General features: G+C 50.5%; 2 protein-coding genes across 3 annotated transcripts in view; one reads left to right on the forward strand and one right to left on the reverse strand.

Annotated features, from left to right (window-relative positions):
* Positions 1-334: 334 nt before the first annotated feature.
* TLCD3A (TLC domain containing 3A) lies at positions 335-7,984 on the forward strand. 2 transcript variants are annotated; one of them, XM_032849377.1, is made up of 5 exons: positions 337-595; positions 1,025-1,108; positions 4,540-4,744; positions 6,517-6,612; positions 7,086-7,984. In XM_032849377.1, exons 1-5 carry the CDS (start codon positions 474-476, stop codon positions 7,353-7,355), a joined length of 777 nt encoding a protein of 258 aa, XP_032705268.1. In that variant the 5' UTR covers positions 337-473; the 3' UTR covers positions 7,356-7,984. The 2 variants fall into 2 exon arrangements, with proteins under 2 accessions (XP_032705269.1, XP_032705268.1); XM_032849378.1 differs by lacking the exons at positions 4,540-4,744; positions 7,086-7,984 and having other exon boundaries at positions 335-595; positions 6,517-6,574.
* Positions 7,985-9,762: 1,778 nt separating this feature from the next.
* The window catches only part of GEMIN4 (gem nuclear organelle associated protein 4), a 6,360-nt gene continuing 845 nt past the window's right edge, over positions 9,763-15,277 (reverse strand). Inside the window, exon 2 of the mRNA XM_032849366.1 lies at positions 9,763-13,115. Within this exon, the coding sequence (XP_032705257.1) occupies positions 9,952-13,115 (3,164 nt within the window). The 3' untranslated portion in view covers positions 9,763-9,951. The remainder of the gene's footprint in view (positions 13,116-15,277) is intronic.

Below are 15,277 nucleotides of genomic sequence, written 5' to 3' on the forward strand. Positions count from 1 at the left end.
GGTCGGTCCCGCCGAGAGGGGGACGCGTCCGCGGTGACGGAACAGAAGCCCGGGAAGCCTCTGCCCCTCCGCGGCCGCTCGGAAGGCTCGTGCGGGGCGCGGCGTCGGCGCCTTCTGAACCTCCGGGGCCGCAGCTCGCCGCCGCCGCCCGCTCTCCGGCGGGCCGGGGGAACCCGGGGAAGCCTCGCGGCCCAGGGGCGGCGGCGGCGGCGAGACCCCGCCCCGCCCGGCCGGCCCGCGCCTATCGCGGCTGCCGGCCTGGTCACGCGGAGAGTGGCGCTGCGGGCTCGGGGCCAGCGCCCGGCGACTGCCGGAGTCGCGGCGGGGCCGGGGCCGGAGCCGGGGCGGGGGCGGGGGCGGAGGGCGGAGGGTAGAAATAGGGCCGGGCGGGCCGCGCCAGTCCGGGAGTCGCGCAGAGCCGACCTGAGCCACGCCGAGGGCGCCGAGCTCGGCGACCGACCCCCGGAGCACCCATGCTGCTGACGCTGGCCTCGGGCTCGCTCTTCTTCCCGGGGCTCTTCGCACTCTGCACCTGGGGGCTGCGGCGCGCGCGGCCCGCCTGGAGCGACTCCGACTGCGTGATGATCAGCACCAGGTAGGGGCGAGGCCGGGCGCCGTCCGCCCCACCCGGCCGCGCGCGGGCTGCCCGCCGCCCCGACCCGCCGGCGCCCGCCCCTGCGCCGCGCGGAGGGCGGAAAAGGGGGGCGACAGGAAGCGAGGGGGCTGCTTCCCTGGTGCCTTGCCCCTCCGGGGCGCTGGCCGGAGCTCTCGGAAGACCCCGGCGTCCTCCCGGGGAGGGAGAGAGGGAGGAGGATGGAGGGCGCCCACGCGGGTCAAGACCGGGAGGGAAGCGGCTGGTCCACGTCTGCCTTCTGCTTTGGGGTCGGGAGCGCGGCGGCGGCCGGAGGCTCTCCCTCACCGCCCTGGCAGCCTAGGGGAGAGGCAGGTTGAAGGCTCTGGGCTTTATGCTGTCCGCTGGACTGGATACCCTCCCCCCCCCCTTTTCTTTTCTGCCGCATGTTAGGCTGGTTTCTTCAGTGCAGGCTGTGTTGGCCACCGGGTCAGGGATCGTCATCATCCGTTCCTGTAGCGACGTGATCACGGACAGGTAACATCCAATGCCAGGTGGAAGCACCAATGACAGCGCTGAACTTTTTCGAAGTTTTCACGTTTGAGTGGCTCCCAGGCGCAAGTCCTTTATCAGCACATGCGGTTAGGTAGCTGATGGGAGAATCCCAGCCCCATAATTAGCCCCTCCTCTCTCTTTACCTCTTTCAGCCTCGCCCACTTCAGAGAAAGTAAACTGAAGACGTGCTAGAGAATGACAGGGTCTGAGTCTGATTTAAGGTGGCCCACTGATTCAAGTTCTTTACGAGCCACCTAAGTGTGAGAATTATTTGGAGTGGGGGTCTGGCCTTTAGGTCTTTTAAATGATTTCACTAGATCCCTGCTCTGGAGCATTCTTTGGCCAAGGGTGGTTAGCAGAGACCCTCAGTGGAAAGGGACAAATCCACCAACCCTTTCTTTACAAGGGCTGCTCCCGTGTTTCCTCTGGATTTGCTAAAGGCAATGAAAAAAGGTTTCTAGGGCTTTCAGGAAACTGACCTATACCTGAATTACAGCTCAGTCCCCAGGCAGGTCAGGAAATGTGCATCCAGTGAAACAAATCATAAAGACCGGTCTACTTTGTATCGTGTTTAGACCTGGGCAGTTGTGCCCCCACCCCAGCTTTTTCTAAAAAGCCATTGTTTTCACCTGTCTTCCTAGAACCACTCTTACTTTCTCTTCCTTAAAGAGTGGTAGTCAAATGTGCAGGGAAAGTCTCATAGCCTTTCCTAGTCCCTTTCTTGTCAATTCTGCAAAGTGTCCTGGTTTTTACCAGTTGAGCGTGGAAAGGGATGGGAGCAGGAGTGGCGTATCCATTTCTCTGTGGTCTGCAAATTTTGTGTCTGAATCTTGGGATTAGTCCTGCCGTTGTGACTTTTGTGCTTTCCTTCCTGTGCCTCTTTTAAACAAAATCAGCTACTGGCAATGAATGATAGATGCCGAGAGAAGATAGGTCAGTTGATCTTGACTGCATATACCAAAGGCTAACAGCATTTGCTTAGCTGGATTCAATTTTTTATTTTCATTGAGCATTTTCTGATCATGCAGAATTCTCTCACTGTTCCCACTCTGTCACATTAAGCTTGAAATCAGCCTCTTTTACAAAGATTAAAGTGACAAATGTGACTTTGCAGTATTTTTTTGAACTGATATGAGGGCAGGCATTGGGCAGCCACTATATATTTCAGAAGATGTTTGCACACCGTTAGTTCTGTAGCACCCCTGTTGTGTCTTCCCCTCAGAAGCTCTGTTTTTAGTGGCTGGATCATGGTGGCACACCTGAGTTTGGTTTTCAGGTTCCTCCTTTTCTGTATCTTTATGCCTTAGATTCGCTGGTCACAAAATGGGAGACAGACACATCTCTGTGCCCTCTGCTTTGCATGTATGTATAAGCATGTTTTAAAGGCACCTAGATCATCTTGGGGGAAAAAAAAGGCCTTTTGGTTTTCGTATACTGTACACTCAAATATTTTTCTATCGTATGCCTTTTCTTCCTTTTTAAAAAAGATTTTACTTACTTGAGAGAGAGTGTACATGCTTCAGCACTCAAGCAGAGGGAGGGCAGAGGGAGGGCAGAGGGAGAAGTAGACTCTTCCCAGAGCAGGGAACCCGACATGGGACTCCATCCCAGGACCCTGAGATCATGACCTGAGCTGAAGGGAGATGCTTAACCGTCTGAGCCACCCAGGCGCCCCTATTATATGCTTTTCCATTTTATGTCTTCACACAGAATATGTATTTATAAATCCCCCCAAATTATATGCATAATGTGGGACCAGAGATTTCAGGAGATTCTTAAAGGAGTCCAGATCCCCAAAAGGGCTAAAAATCCTGTGCAGTTTTAGCAGTTTAAGCACTTATATTTGGATAGTGCTTTCTACACTTAAAAGGACATTCACACTTCTAGTTTTTTAATCCACACAAGAACTTTGTCAGGGAAGGAAAAAACAAGAATTATTATCTTGATGCTACAAAGAAAGTTAAGTCCCCGGCTGGTGACAGTTAAGATTATAATCCAGACCTCTTGTTGATAAGTTTTTGGAGAGTCCTGCCTATCAGCCACAATTTCACATCGCGTTGAATCAGTTGTGCAAAATATCAAAATCCCAGGCACCTCTGGAGGGGAGGGGTCAGTTGCATTTCAGCTAAGCTTAGTAGTTCTTCATAGTTATTGTGCTTGGAATTGCTTCAAGAAAGCAACTGGAGGCCGTAGATGAGCAGTAGAATAAATATTGCCATATCTTTGTTGTCCAAATGGAACCTGGCTGAGGAATTCACATGCACATCTAGTATATTTGCCATTACGTACTCGTTTGCCTGTTTCATTGCTTCTTAATGATACAGTCATGCCGTGAGAAGTGTGGACTAGTTCAGGAATAGAAATTTGAATGGCACCCTCTCTGGAATATATTGCCAGTGTTGCAGTTCAGTGGGCTGGCTTCTTAGGAAATCACCGGAAACAGAGTTAAAAATACAAACTTGAGCTCGTGAGGCTGTGCAGGTAGAGGCTCTGGGGAGTAGAGTCCTTAACCAGCACTGCAGGTGATTCTGGGGTTCAGGTAGTTTGAAAACCATGAAACTAAACTGTTTCTTCTCGCTGACTCAGGGGTGCTCAGTGAAAATGTGCCAATTGAATGAAGTTAATCCTTCTCAGCGAGAGTGTATGATTTCTGTTTTGATTTTCTCCTTTTTCTGTAGAATGATTATTTCTCATTTGGGAACAAAATGGTAGACATTGGAGAATTTCCTTCTAATCTGCTCTGGGCTTGTGATAAACAGTCAGTTTAGACTCCGTAAATATGGAATCAACCCCTTTGGGCAAATAAAGGGGAATGCTGTCTTTTGTCCTAGCTTCTCTGCTCGTATCTGACTGCTGTAAAGTAGTCCTTGAGCTCCGGGCTCCTTTCCAGATGTATTTTTCTTAATGAGTGGAATTGGGATTAGCCACAGAATTACCCACATAATTACCCATGCAGTTACCCACGGTCAGGGTAGCTTCCCAGAAACTCCCGAAAGTGGGGTTGCGAGCAAATATGTGAGGAAACTCCCAACTATTGAGCAACTAAGTAGAGTTAAACCGGAAATATTGGATTGGGCCTTTGGGACACCTCTGAACAAGTTTCTTGGTGGGGCTAATGAATCATTTATAGAGATATCTATATCAAAGTTAGCTTTTATCAGAAAATGCATTCGAAAGGGCTAAATCAGGGAAATGGCGACAGCTGGTTACTGAAACACCTGGTGCTGAGTGAGTCCCAGCTTTCTGCCTCTGACACCTAATAATTGGCCCTGTACCTGAGAGAAAAATCTTCAGTTGCCTTATTTATCACTCTCAGAGTCTCCCTTGTAAAGCGTTTGGAGTGAAAATAGCCGGTTAGGTACAAAACTGACATCTGTCCTCATCTCATGGACTGTTCATACGCTTTCTTTTAGGCACTGGCTTGCCCGAGAGTATGTCTGGTTCTTGATTCCGTACATGGTCTATGACTCCTACGCTATGTACCTCTGTGAGTGGTACCGAACCAGAGACCAGAACCGCGGACACTCCCTCGCCACCTTCCGAAACTTCCTGTGTAAAAACCGCCTCATGATCACACACCACGCAGTCATTCTGTTTGTCCTTGTGCCAGTTGCCCAGGTATGGCCTTCCCAGACAGCCTACAGCCGACTCCGTCCCTCGTCTCCTCCTTATACTGGGTGTCTTTGACCAGTACTTAGGAGCCTGGATTGTCCCTCTTTCTTTCCCCTTCCTCCCACACCCACTGTCCTGTGCCCACTGCTTCCCTGGTAAAGCCTCCCCGGCAGATACTGTGGGGGGAAAAAATGCAGTCTGCAGTGTCGCTGATCCTCCCTACCAGCACTGTCCTTTATGCAGTCCCCTAGCCCTCTATGATTCCCTGGCTCTGTCAGAGGCCCTGTCTTTAGTTTATACAATATAAAAACAGCATACAATACAATACAAAACAACATACAGATTTTTTTTTTTTAAGATTTTATTTATTTGACAAGATTACAAGTAGGCAGAGAGGCAGGCAGATACAGGAGGAAGCAGGCTCCCTGCCGAGCAGAGAGCCCGATGCGGGGCCGGATCCCAGGACCCTGGGACCATGACCTGAGCCGAAGGCAGAGGCTTAACCCACTGAGCCACCCAGGTGACCCCAGATTGTTTTTAAAAAAAAAAAATGAGAGTAGCTCAGTCGACTGGTGATGAGCTCTAAGGTTGTCAGAGAGTACTGTATGTGCTATGTTGATGTCGCAAAAACCCACTCTCAAAGCAGATAGCCTTAGAATTTCTCCTTGGGTCCATTTGCCCATCCCCCACTCCCCCCCACCCTGAGTGAGAGAGATGGGAATGCAGAAAGGAAATTAGTAATTCCTAAGTGCCTACCAGGTGACAGCTTCTGGACTGCAAAGCTCATCGCTTTCTACTAATAATTGGAAGTATTAGAAATGACAATTAGATATTCTCCGCCCTGTACCAGAGATGAAGCAGCTGGGGCTCTAAGAGCTTACTTATTGTGGTAGTAAGTGACAGAGCGGTCCTTCTCCACTATCCTATTTTTTTCTGACAAGATAAAAGGAATGGTGGGAGTACATTACATTCATAACAAAGATTCTCCTGGTTGCTCTGGGACCCTGACATCTAGCACAGGGCCTGGCACATATTTTGTTGAACTAAACTGGCCCGAAGATGGTATCTTCATTCGCTAAGTGACAGATGCAGAAACAAAACCCAAGTCCACCTAATCATCTCGTGAAAGTGGTTTCTCTATGGCAAGCTTTGTTTTGCTTCCTACAAATACATACTCATCCCCTAAGGGATGTGTTGTAGTCATTGTGGACACCTTATTTAGTATGTGGATTTCTCTGTTTTCTGTCTTAAAAAAACTTGTCCGTGTGCCCTTCCATGCTGACTTTGTGTAGGATGAGGAGTCTTTGTGTCCTTGGGTGATAGTCCGAAGAATTGTTTTTACCCCCAGAAAGCCCAGTTGCTGTTTCGGAGCAGCTTGAGCTCTTTTTGTAAAATAATCTAACCCTGTTATTGTTGTGCTGTCTAATAAATCAGAGATTCAGAACCCTTAAAAAAAAAAATGGCATGACTAGGTTAGATACCCAAAAGTAGGCTACAGGGTTCCTTCCGGCTGACATTGGATTTCAGAAAAAGCTTGGTGTGTGATGCAATCCCCTGACCTCTGAGTTGCCTCTGGATCCAAGGGGGTTTGACCCTCCAAGCCCTACTGCTGTGGAAGCTGAAGACTGTCAACCAGGTCTCTACTCGCTCCTCTAGCATTGCCCTTTCCCTTCACGGTCTCATGGTTACCCTGTCCAGTAGCCCTCGTTAGAATGTTCCTTCTGGTGGTTCCTTACCCTCTAGTTCTTATTTCCCTTTCTTTCCTTTTTCTTCTGTAGAGGCTCAGGGGAGACCTGGGGGACTTCTTTGTCGGCTGCATCTTTATGGCAGAACTGAGCACTCCGTTTGTGTCGCTGGGCCGAGTCCTGATTCAGGCACGTATGGATGACGGGGCTGTGGTGGTGGGAGGAAGCTGGCCCCCGGCTGACTGGGGGTGTGTGGGAATCCCATAGCACTAGGAATGGTGGGACAGGACACCCTTCAACAGATGCAAAGGTCAGTTGGTTTTCTGAGCCTGTGGGGGTGACATTGTACTTTTGATTCACATTTGGTAGTTTTTTAGGTATTTCTTCCTGGCCACAGATTTGTTTTGTTTTGTTGTTCTTGTTAAATCCACTGTTCTTGTGTGCCTCTCGGCTGGGTGGCTTAGGCCAAGTTCATATCACTGTAGGAAAAACTTCGAGCCTGTGTGCACACAGAAAGAGAGCAGCACTCAGCCAGCTCTGCCACACGTGTCAGAAGACCAGACGTGTGGCTATTGTGCCATGGGCCTTGGGCCGGTCGCTCCCGGAAGGCACGGAAGGCATGGCGTGGCGCTAACGGCCCTCTCCTCCCCTTCCTTCTGCAGCTGAAGCAGCAGCACACCCTTCTGTACAAAGTGAACGGAATCCTCACGCTGACCACCTTCCTTTCCTGTCGGATCCTCCTTTTCCCTTTCATGTACTGGTCCTATGGCCAACAGCAGGGACTAAGCCTACTCCAGGTGCCATCCCGTATCCCCTTCTACTGCAATGTGGCCAATGCCTTCCTCATCGCTCCCCAGATCTACTGGTTCTCTCTGCTGTGCAAGAAGGCAACCCGGCTCTTTGACAGCCTCCCAGCCAAAAAGGATGGCTAAGTGCTCCTGGGGATCAGGCAGTGAGGGTGCTGCCTCATGCTCACTGCCACCTCCACGCAGTATTCCCACGGACCAGACTGTGCCCTGGCTGGCCTCAGGCTTTTGGGTATTGATGAGCAGCTGGGTTTGAGTTTTTCTAAAGGATAGTCATCTGATCTCCCTCTTCTAACCTGCCCCTTTGGCCAAAGCACTTTTTTCTAAGTAACAGTGATTGGATCCTGTCAGACCTCCACTGGCAGCAAGGCGGTTTTAATGAAAAGCCCAAGGATCCCTCTTTGGGTCTTACCTCAAGGGTTCTGGGAGGTAGAAGCATGGGGTGTGGAGACAGGTAGACCAGGGTGCTAAGTGTCCGGGCACCTGCCTGGCCTGAATATTGGCGGCTACCCACCTTTCCTACCACTCAGGGCAGCATCTATACTCACTGGGCCAGCAGTAGCAAGTGACGAACTCGGTTCTTGAAATACGTTCTTGTGATGTTGGCCTGGGAAAATCATTGTGGGTAGGTACTTTTCTACTGTTTACTAGGTAACTCATCCTGTCATCCACGTGCCAATGTTGAATTCCCATGTTCACTGACTTCCATTCAGAAGTCTCCCTGGAAGGGGAGCAAGAAGCAGGGAAGGGAACACTTGAGTGGGTCGGGAGGCTGATGGGTCCGCGCCACTGCAGGCTGATGAGGGAAGACTTATGTCAAACTTGTGAACTTGTTGTCCCGTCACAAATCCTATTCCTTTCTTATGTCCCCTCAATCCCAGCTTTCATCACGTCCACACACGCAGGATGCTGTTGTTAAAACTGCAGGGGTAAAGGGACGTGGTGCCTAGCAAGCTCTTTCCCAGGTAACCCCACACTTTGACATTGTCCTTTTTATAGGATGTGGAAACAGGCTTCTGTATCCTAAACCATGAGAGGTATCCTCCAGGCTGCCTCCTGCTAAGCCAGAGCTTCTGTTACAAAGCCTGTTCCCAAAGAAGCGTACTGCCACCTTGCCGCAGAAGGCTGGGGAACAAGAGTGCAAGAGCGCCCTGGCCAAAACATGCCCTGTGGACTGACACATCTACCATTTGCAGACAGGATCCTCTGGTGCCAACACTAATTGTTCCTTATCCACTAGGATGGGTTTTTAGAAACTGCTACCATGAAGTTTTGTTTTTGTGGTAGTAAAAATCTAGAAGTTTTAAAGTGCCTTTTAACTCACTGTTGTCCATGAACTTGCAAAGTACTGAGTATGTAACAGTGTCTCAAATTCTGTCTTTAATGGGTGCCATTTAAAAAATGTCAAATGCTGTAATTTTTTTTTTTACCGGTTTTGTTTACTGTCAGTCTGTCTTAATCACCCCTGTGGTGATTAAAGTGCACTAATATTTCCCAGCTTCTTCTCATTTGTGAAATACATCAGTATCGACTTCTCTTCACACCCATCCTGTGACCTGACTGGAATCCCTGCTGTGAGCTCTGGCTTCTGGTCTGTGTTCACATCTACCACGCAACTGGCAGAAGTGGGGGTGTGGTGGGGTGTGGTCACACCTTCAGCATTCAGGAGGGCCTAGCTCATACCTTCCTCTACCATGTTCCTGGGGTCCCAGGAGTACCTCATCAGGTCCTAGAGTTCAAGGCCAGTGGTCAGGCAGCTCTTGGCATGATCTCCCCTTCCTATGTGAATCCCAGTAAGGAGCTGGGAGGGAGCCAGAATAATGCTTTATTGTGAGGGAGGGATAAGCATATGAAAGCGATGGGGCATATCCTTTTTCCCTCCTTGCCTCTCAAACACCCCTGCAAACAGTTCTCCTAGTTCTGTGGTAGACATTGGACACATTAAGGTCCCAAATTTAAGCCCGTGTACACCACTGCCTGCTGCCACTCCATCTTGAAAACCATGACAGCCTCCCCCAGGCATAAGATAATTATACCCAGCCTTTAAACCCATCTCTGGTGTTTACCAGACTTTTACAAAATAGCCCCTCCCGCATCCACTAAATGGAGCTCAAACTCCATGCAGAAGTCCTCCATTCAGAACACACCCGCTTTCTTGAGTGTGGGTTATTAGTCTACTCCCTGACAACTCTTCTTGGTCCAGTGTTCTTTTTACCGTGGGGCAGGCCTTTTGGGTTCACAAACCACATGGCCAACTGGTGGCAGAAGAGTTTTTTTCCCTTGCTGCCCTTGCTAAGACACCACGAAGGGACTCTTGAAGAGGCTTTCAGTGGAAAAGAACATATACCTTGTCATTTTTCCACTTGGGTAGTTTCACCTTTGGCCTTCTTTGCTGAATTCTAGGATGTTAGGTAAGTCCAGTTATGAATACGTTCCTCCCAGCTGGCCTTGATATTTAAGACTCTAGCTGAGCCCGACCACACAGCACATTTGAGTCTAGACTATTGATTAGAATAACTCAAAAGAGACACAATGAAACTCAAACGAGAATTTTATAATTTGTATGTTACAAACACCTAAGAAACTATTTTCTTTACAGTTATTGCCGTATATGTTTTTAGCTTGCATACAACTTCATGTAACTGAAAGGCTTGCGTTTCTCAGCTCGAACCCCTAGAGACCCCACCAAGCCAGGGCCCAGCTGTTCTCTGGTGTACGAGGGTCAGAAGTTGCTGATCTTCTGCAGCAGGGTCTGACGCCGCTCCTCAGGGCTAATGTTCTCAGCGATGGACTTCAAGAAGCGCTGCTCATTTACCTTCTGGAGCAAGGAGCTACCAGAAGGGTTGGCCTTGCTCAGGGTTTCGTAGCAGGTGAGGATCTCCAGGGCCAGAACATAGAGCGGTTCGCACACCTCTTGGTGGAGCATGGCCATGATATGCAGAACGTGACAGAATACCTGGGTATAAAAGAACAGGGTCTCCTGGGTCAGGTCCTGTTCTTGAGCCCAAGGGCCAACCGACTGAATCATCCGAACAGAGTCCAGGAGGTGGGTCAGACTGTTACAGAGAAGCTTGACTACATGGCTCCAGCCTTCCATGGGAAGCCAGTTACGACAGCTCTGGCTGCAGAGAAACTGGAAGGCTCTCAGGAAGAGCACGGAGAACTGGAGCTCCTGGGCGAAGGGCTTCAGGTTGAGCAGAGGAACGAACTGAATGTACTCCAGGCTGTACGGGACATGCAGGAGTTGCTTCTCCAGCAGTCTCCTGGTCAGCTGGTACAGGTGCTGCCACTCTTGGGGACTGCACCAAGGCAGGACTTGTACCAGGACCACCAGGAAGCCCTTGCTGAACAATCTGACCTCCTCGGGGTTGCCCACGTCCACCACCAGGAGGGACAGCATCTGCTCGGAGATGCTGCTGGAGATGGAGCAGCACTCCATCCACGCGAGCAGCCCTGTGCCCGGGCCATAACCAGGGTGGGCTTGGGAGGTCCACTCGTCCTCAGAAAGCTTACAGATCTCAAAGAGCGTGGTGGGCACCTCACACTTGAAGTGGCCCTCGAAGAGGTTCTTCATTCTCAGGCGCACAGTCCAGTCGAGCTGCTCCAGCTTCCGGTGGAGCCAAGACAGGGACTTGATCCAGGTGTCTGGGGAGAAGGTCTCAGTGTTGGCCAATATAATCTCACAGAGGACATCCAGGATATGGATCACCAGGTCCTTCCCATCCAAAGAGAGGCACCGTTTCTCCCTGGGGAGCTGCCAGTATTTGCTGAAGCCATCTAAGAGCTGGCACAAGCTGAAGAGGAGGGGGAACGGAGAGCAGGTGTGGAGCCAGTATTCCTCCAAACACGCATTGGCTTCAAGAGTCTGGATGAAGATCTTCAAGCTGAGGTCCACCTCTTTGACGTCAAGCAGCAAGAAGGGCAGGACAAACTCCTTCAGCACCTCATCTGGCTCAAGAAGAGCGGCAACCGGGATTCCCTGGGGCTTCACAGGATTCATCAGGCAGCCCAGGAGCTCTAAAAATTGCTTTTCTTCCTTGGGTGTGGAGAACTTTGTCCAGACGGTTTCTTTGAGGCAAGACACCACAAAGCTGGTGGATGGATTTGGACCCTGCTCTTCCAGAAACCGGAGAGCGGGGAAGGCAGTGAGAATCTGGGCCAGGAACTTATGGGTGCCGAGACTGACCACGGCCATGCTGCACATTTTCTTCACGGTGACCTCTGGGTGCAGGATGACCAGGCGGGCCACAGAGGCCACGGCTTTAGCTAAGCCCTGTTCAGAGGCGCTCTGTGTGAGCTGGTTGAAAGTTGTATTGACGTCCTCCTGAAACCCATCCAAGTAAGCCAACAGCTTTTCAGAGAGACCCTTCCGCCCCCAGGAGAGCAGGGTGCCTGAGAGGACTTTATTTTTATCTGGCAGCGAGAGGTCTGCATAGCATTCCAGAATCAAGCTGATCACTTGTTTGATCTTAGATTCAGGGATGGCTCTGTCTGCTGCGGTCACTTCTATCACCGTTTCCAGCAGCTTTAACACCAGGTCTGGCTCTCGGAAGAGGGCCCGGTTATTAAGCAGGCAGGCTAGCCACTCATCTGAAAAGGCCCACTTCTTCTCAGAAGCAAAAATGTAGCACATTTCCATATGCCGGTCCATCTTCTGCTCGATAATGGCCATGGCAATGGAGGCAATGATGTCCTTCTCAAAGCCCTTGTTCTTCAGCACCTTGGCTGTTTTCCTCAGGAAGTCTGCAACGCACTCTGCCAGCTCCGAGACCACCTGCCTCTCCTCCTTGGACAAGCTGGTAGAATCCAGGTAGAGCTTCAAGTTCTGGCTGAAGGAAGTCAGGCTGTCACACAGCCGGAAGCTGTCATAATTCGTCCCCTGGCTGCCATTGAGCATGGCCTGCAGCTCCTCCCCCCACTCCCGCAGCAGGCTGCACATGAACTCAAACCCGATGAAGATTGTCTCGCTTGGAAGCTTGGCCAGAGAGGTCAGGCTGATGTCCCGTTCTGCCTCCTTTACCTTCTCAGCCAGTGCCTGCTGGTGATATGGGTTCTGGGTGTCCGAATTCCACACGGAGATCACCGTGGCCAGTTTGTCCAGATACACGGTTGCAGACACTTCCTGGGGGTCGTCCTCCATCAGTGCAAACACGGTCAGCATGTCTGCCAAGTTGGCTAACGCACAGCACTTCATCCCTGGGCAGAGGATTCGACTCTGGATTTGCTTCAGCCCAGTGAGCAGCATGGCCAACAGGGGCATGGTGGGACACACATCTGGGTCCGACTTAAACCTCTTTGGAGGGTGGGAGAACTCATCTGAGGATGACAAATACTTACGGGCCATTGTTCTAAACTGGGAGAGCAGGGGGTCCTGCTGATTGCCTTTGTGCTTCATCATTTCCCACCAGACGCTGAGGAAAAAGGCCACGTCCTTTGAAGACGTGTCAACGGACATGTGCTCCAAAAAGTGCTCGAGTTCTGCACGGCAGACAGCGGTGGGCAGGGCCATCAGGAGCTGGATAAAGAGTCCAGAAGCTTCCAGAGACTTGAGCAGCTCAAAAAGGACCGTGTGATTGATGGTGGGGATCATGTTGCCTACTGAGAAGAACACATCTTCCTGCCACCGAGTGTCAGTGTCTGAAGGGGTGACGGGGTAGGGCTGAAGAACCTTGGCCCAGATGATGATCAGAGCTTTCTTCTTCCAGGCAAAGGGCTGGGAGCAAGCTGTGGCAGAGGAGATCTCCCTTAGGGCCTCCACAATGGGCTGCCCAACGCGTTCCCAGTCAGACTTTGTCATTTCTGTCAGTGCTTTGGGGTGGAACAGCTGCTCGGCGAGCAAAAAGCCCCCATGCAGAATAGTCATTTCCTCACAGATATTTACGGGTCCTGCAGACAGAAGCCGCAAAGACAGAGGGTGGTGACAAATCTTTAAAATAATCAGTAGAGGTTAGATGGAGAGACCTCAGCTGGTAGGTTGGCTCTCATTATGGGGGTTAAAGACAATAAGGGTTCTAAGGGGGGAGGAGGGTGGATTCTAAGGGCCGCTGCAGAGCTGGAATCAAAAGGACTCGGCTAAGGAATAAAGGACTCCCAAACTCCCTAGCCTGGATTGGGAAGACCATGGGCATCACTGGGTGAAGAGAATCAGAACAGCTTTGGAGGGACCAGTGTTCAGTTTTGGTTATTTGGAGTCTGAGGTAGAACATTAAGGTCAAGCCATCCTCCAGCAATGGAAATGAGAGACCAGCAAGGGAGGTCTCTGCCCAAAGGGGTCAACTGAATGAAAAAGTAAATGAGACCCTGCATGAAAAGCATGTGTAAAGGAAAGGGCTAGACCCTCCAGCAAAGGATGGGCCAGTAGAGGACGTGGGGAGGAAGGGCTGAGAGAGCGCGAGCGAGCACAGCAGTACCAAGCTACAGGAGCCACCAAGTATGTACTGTGGAATATGATAGTCGCGCTTCTAAGTCATGATACAGCCTAAAAGGGGCATGGGCCAGGGCTGTGGACATAGAAGCAATCAGGCAAGCCCTGCCTTCCCTCTTTTCTCCTAAAGCCTGTCTTGCAAACAAATTTCTAGTTTTCTGCCTTTCAGGGAAGCCGTTGACCCTACAGCTCTGTCAAACAGAACAAGCTACCAAAGGCTCTGGTTCTTTGGTAGAAACCAAGAGGTAGACTCAAAAAAATACTTTGGTAGATTAGGAAAGAAAAGTCCTTTCTCCAGGGAGCCAGGAATCAAAAGGCTTATCAAGGAAGGCATTTGGGGATGTTTAGACGTGGCTTTAAATCCTAGCTCAACCATCTAGAAGCAGCTAAAGCTTCTCTGAGCTTCCCTTCTGTGTATGTGGGGAAAATACAGACTTCGTATTAGACTGGAAGGATCAAATGATATATACTAGTCAAGCCCTCAACACTGGTTGTTCAGTGTTAGCTCCCAATTCCACCTCCCAGAGCTGCTGAGCGTTACACAGGATACAGCTGTTGTAAGCCTCTGGCTACAAAGAGCCCGAGAAGTGCTCAGTAAGTGTTGATACCCCACAAATCTTTCCATTGTTGGGAGGGGAACCTTGTCACTATTCTTTGCCTTCACTTGCTCAGTAACGGGAAAAGACATAGGTTTTTCTCAGATAAGCTGCTTCTGGCCCAGGAACAAAATCAGAGTACAAACACTACTCACTATCCAGTATCCCCAATTTCTCCCCCTCTTCCCAGGGCCCGGAGATGCCACCCCTTCTTCATTCGCTCACACCCCCAAGAACACATCTTTCCCAATTTCACAGGCCAGGAGCCAACAAGAGAATCTTGATTCAGGAGACTAAAATCTATCTTGGCCTTCGACTTCACGGGAGCAGCAAAGGCCAAAGGATCAGCACTCCCATACAACCAACTGCTGAAGGCAGTCCAACTTGGCTCCCAGTGATGGAGGCAGGCTCACAGAAGAGTAGTTGCTGAGAGGTCTCACTAGGGATTCTGCCCCCCTCCCTTTTTTGGTTCAGGCTGCTCTCCTAGGCTCCCAAAATATGTTCCCACTGACTCTGTAAATTTATATTTATTGCACAGTCAGCTAAGATATTTGTCCCCCAATATGCCAAAGACATTATATTCACTGTGCTACCTGAAGGAGTAAGTCCCAGGACCTGTTGATTAATAGCTGGGCAAATCCCACGTGTTTTTATCACTACTAAGTGCCCACGTGTGTTTATTAAGTGCTTACTCCGTGCCAGGCACTGTGCAAGATCTCTTTTAAAATTCTTCAAATCAATCTTTTGAAAACCATTCTTGTTTTAGAGAAGGGAACACTGAGATTCAGAACAATCTGCTCGGATGTCCCAACTACAGTGTGGTGGGGCTGCGATAAAAATCAACACAGCCGCAGCCCTCCATGCTTTGAGCTCTGCTGTTCCACCACTGAAAGCCTGGCTGGCGACAGGACTACACCATTTCTCCACAGCCTGTTCCTGGCACCTCTTGGGGTGCCTCACCCCAGCTCTCTCAGGACAGCCTCCTGGTCTCATCTCTTTAAGAGCAAGTTCAGCGGGGGGGGGGGGGG

Source organism: Lontra canadensis, unplaced genomic scaffold (assembly GCF_010015895.1).
Source record: "Lontra canadensis isolate GAN:19392208 unplaced genomic scaffold, GSC_riverotter_1.0 scaffold225, whole genome shotgun sequence".
Taxonomy (NCBI): Eukaryota; Metazoa; Chordata; class Mammalia; order Carnivora; family Mustelidae; genus Lontra; species Lontra canadensis.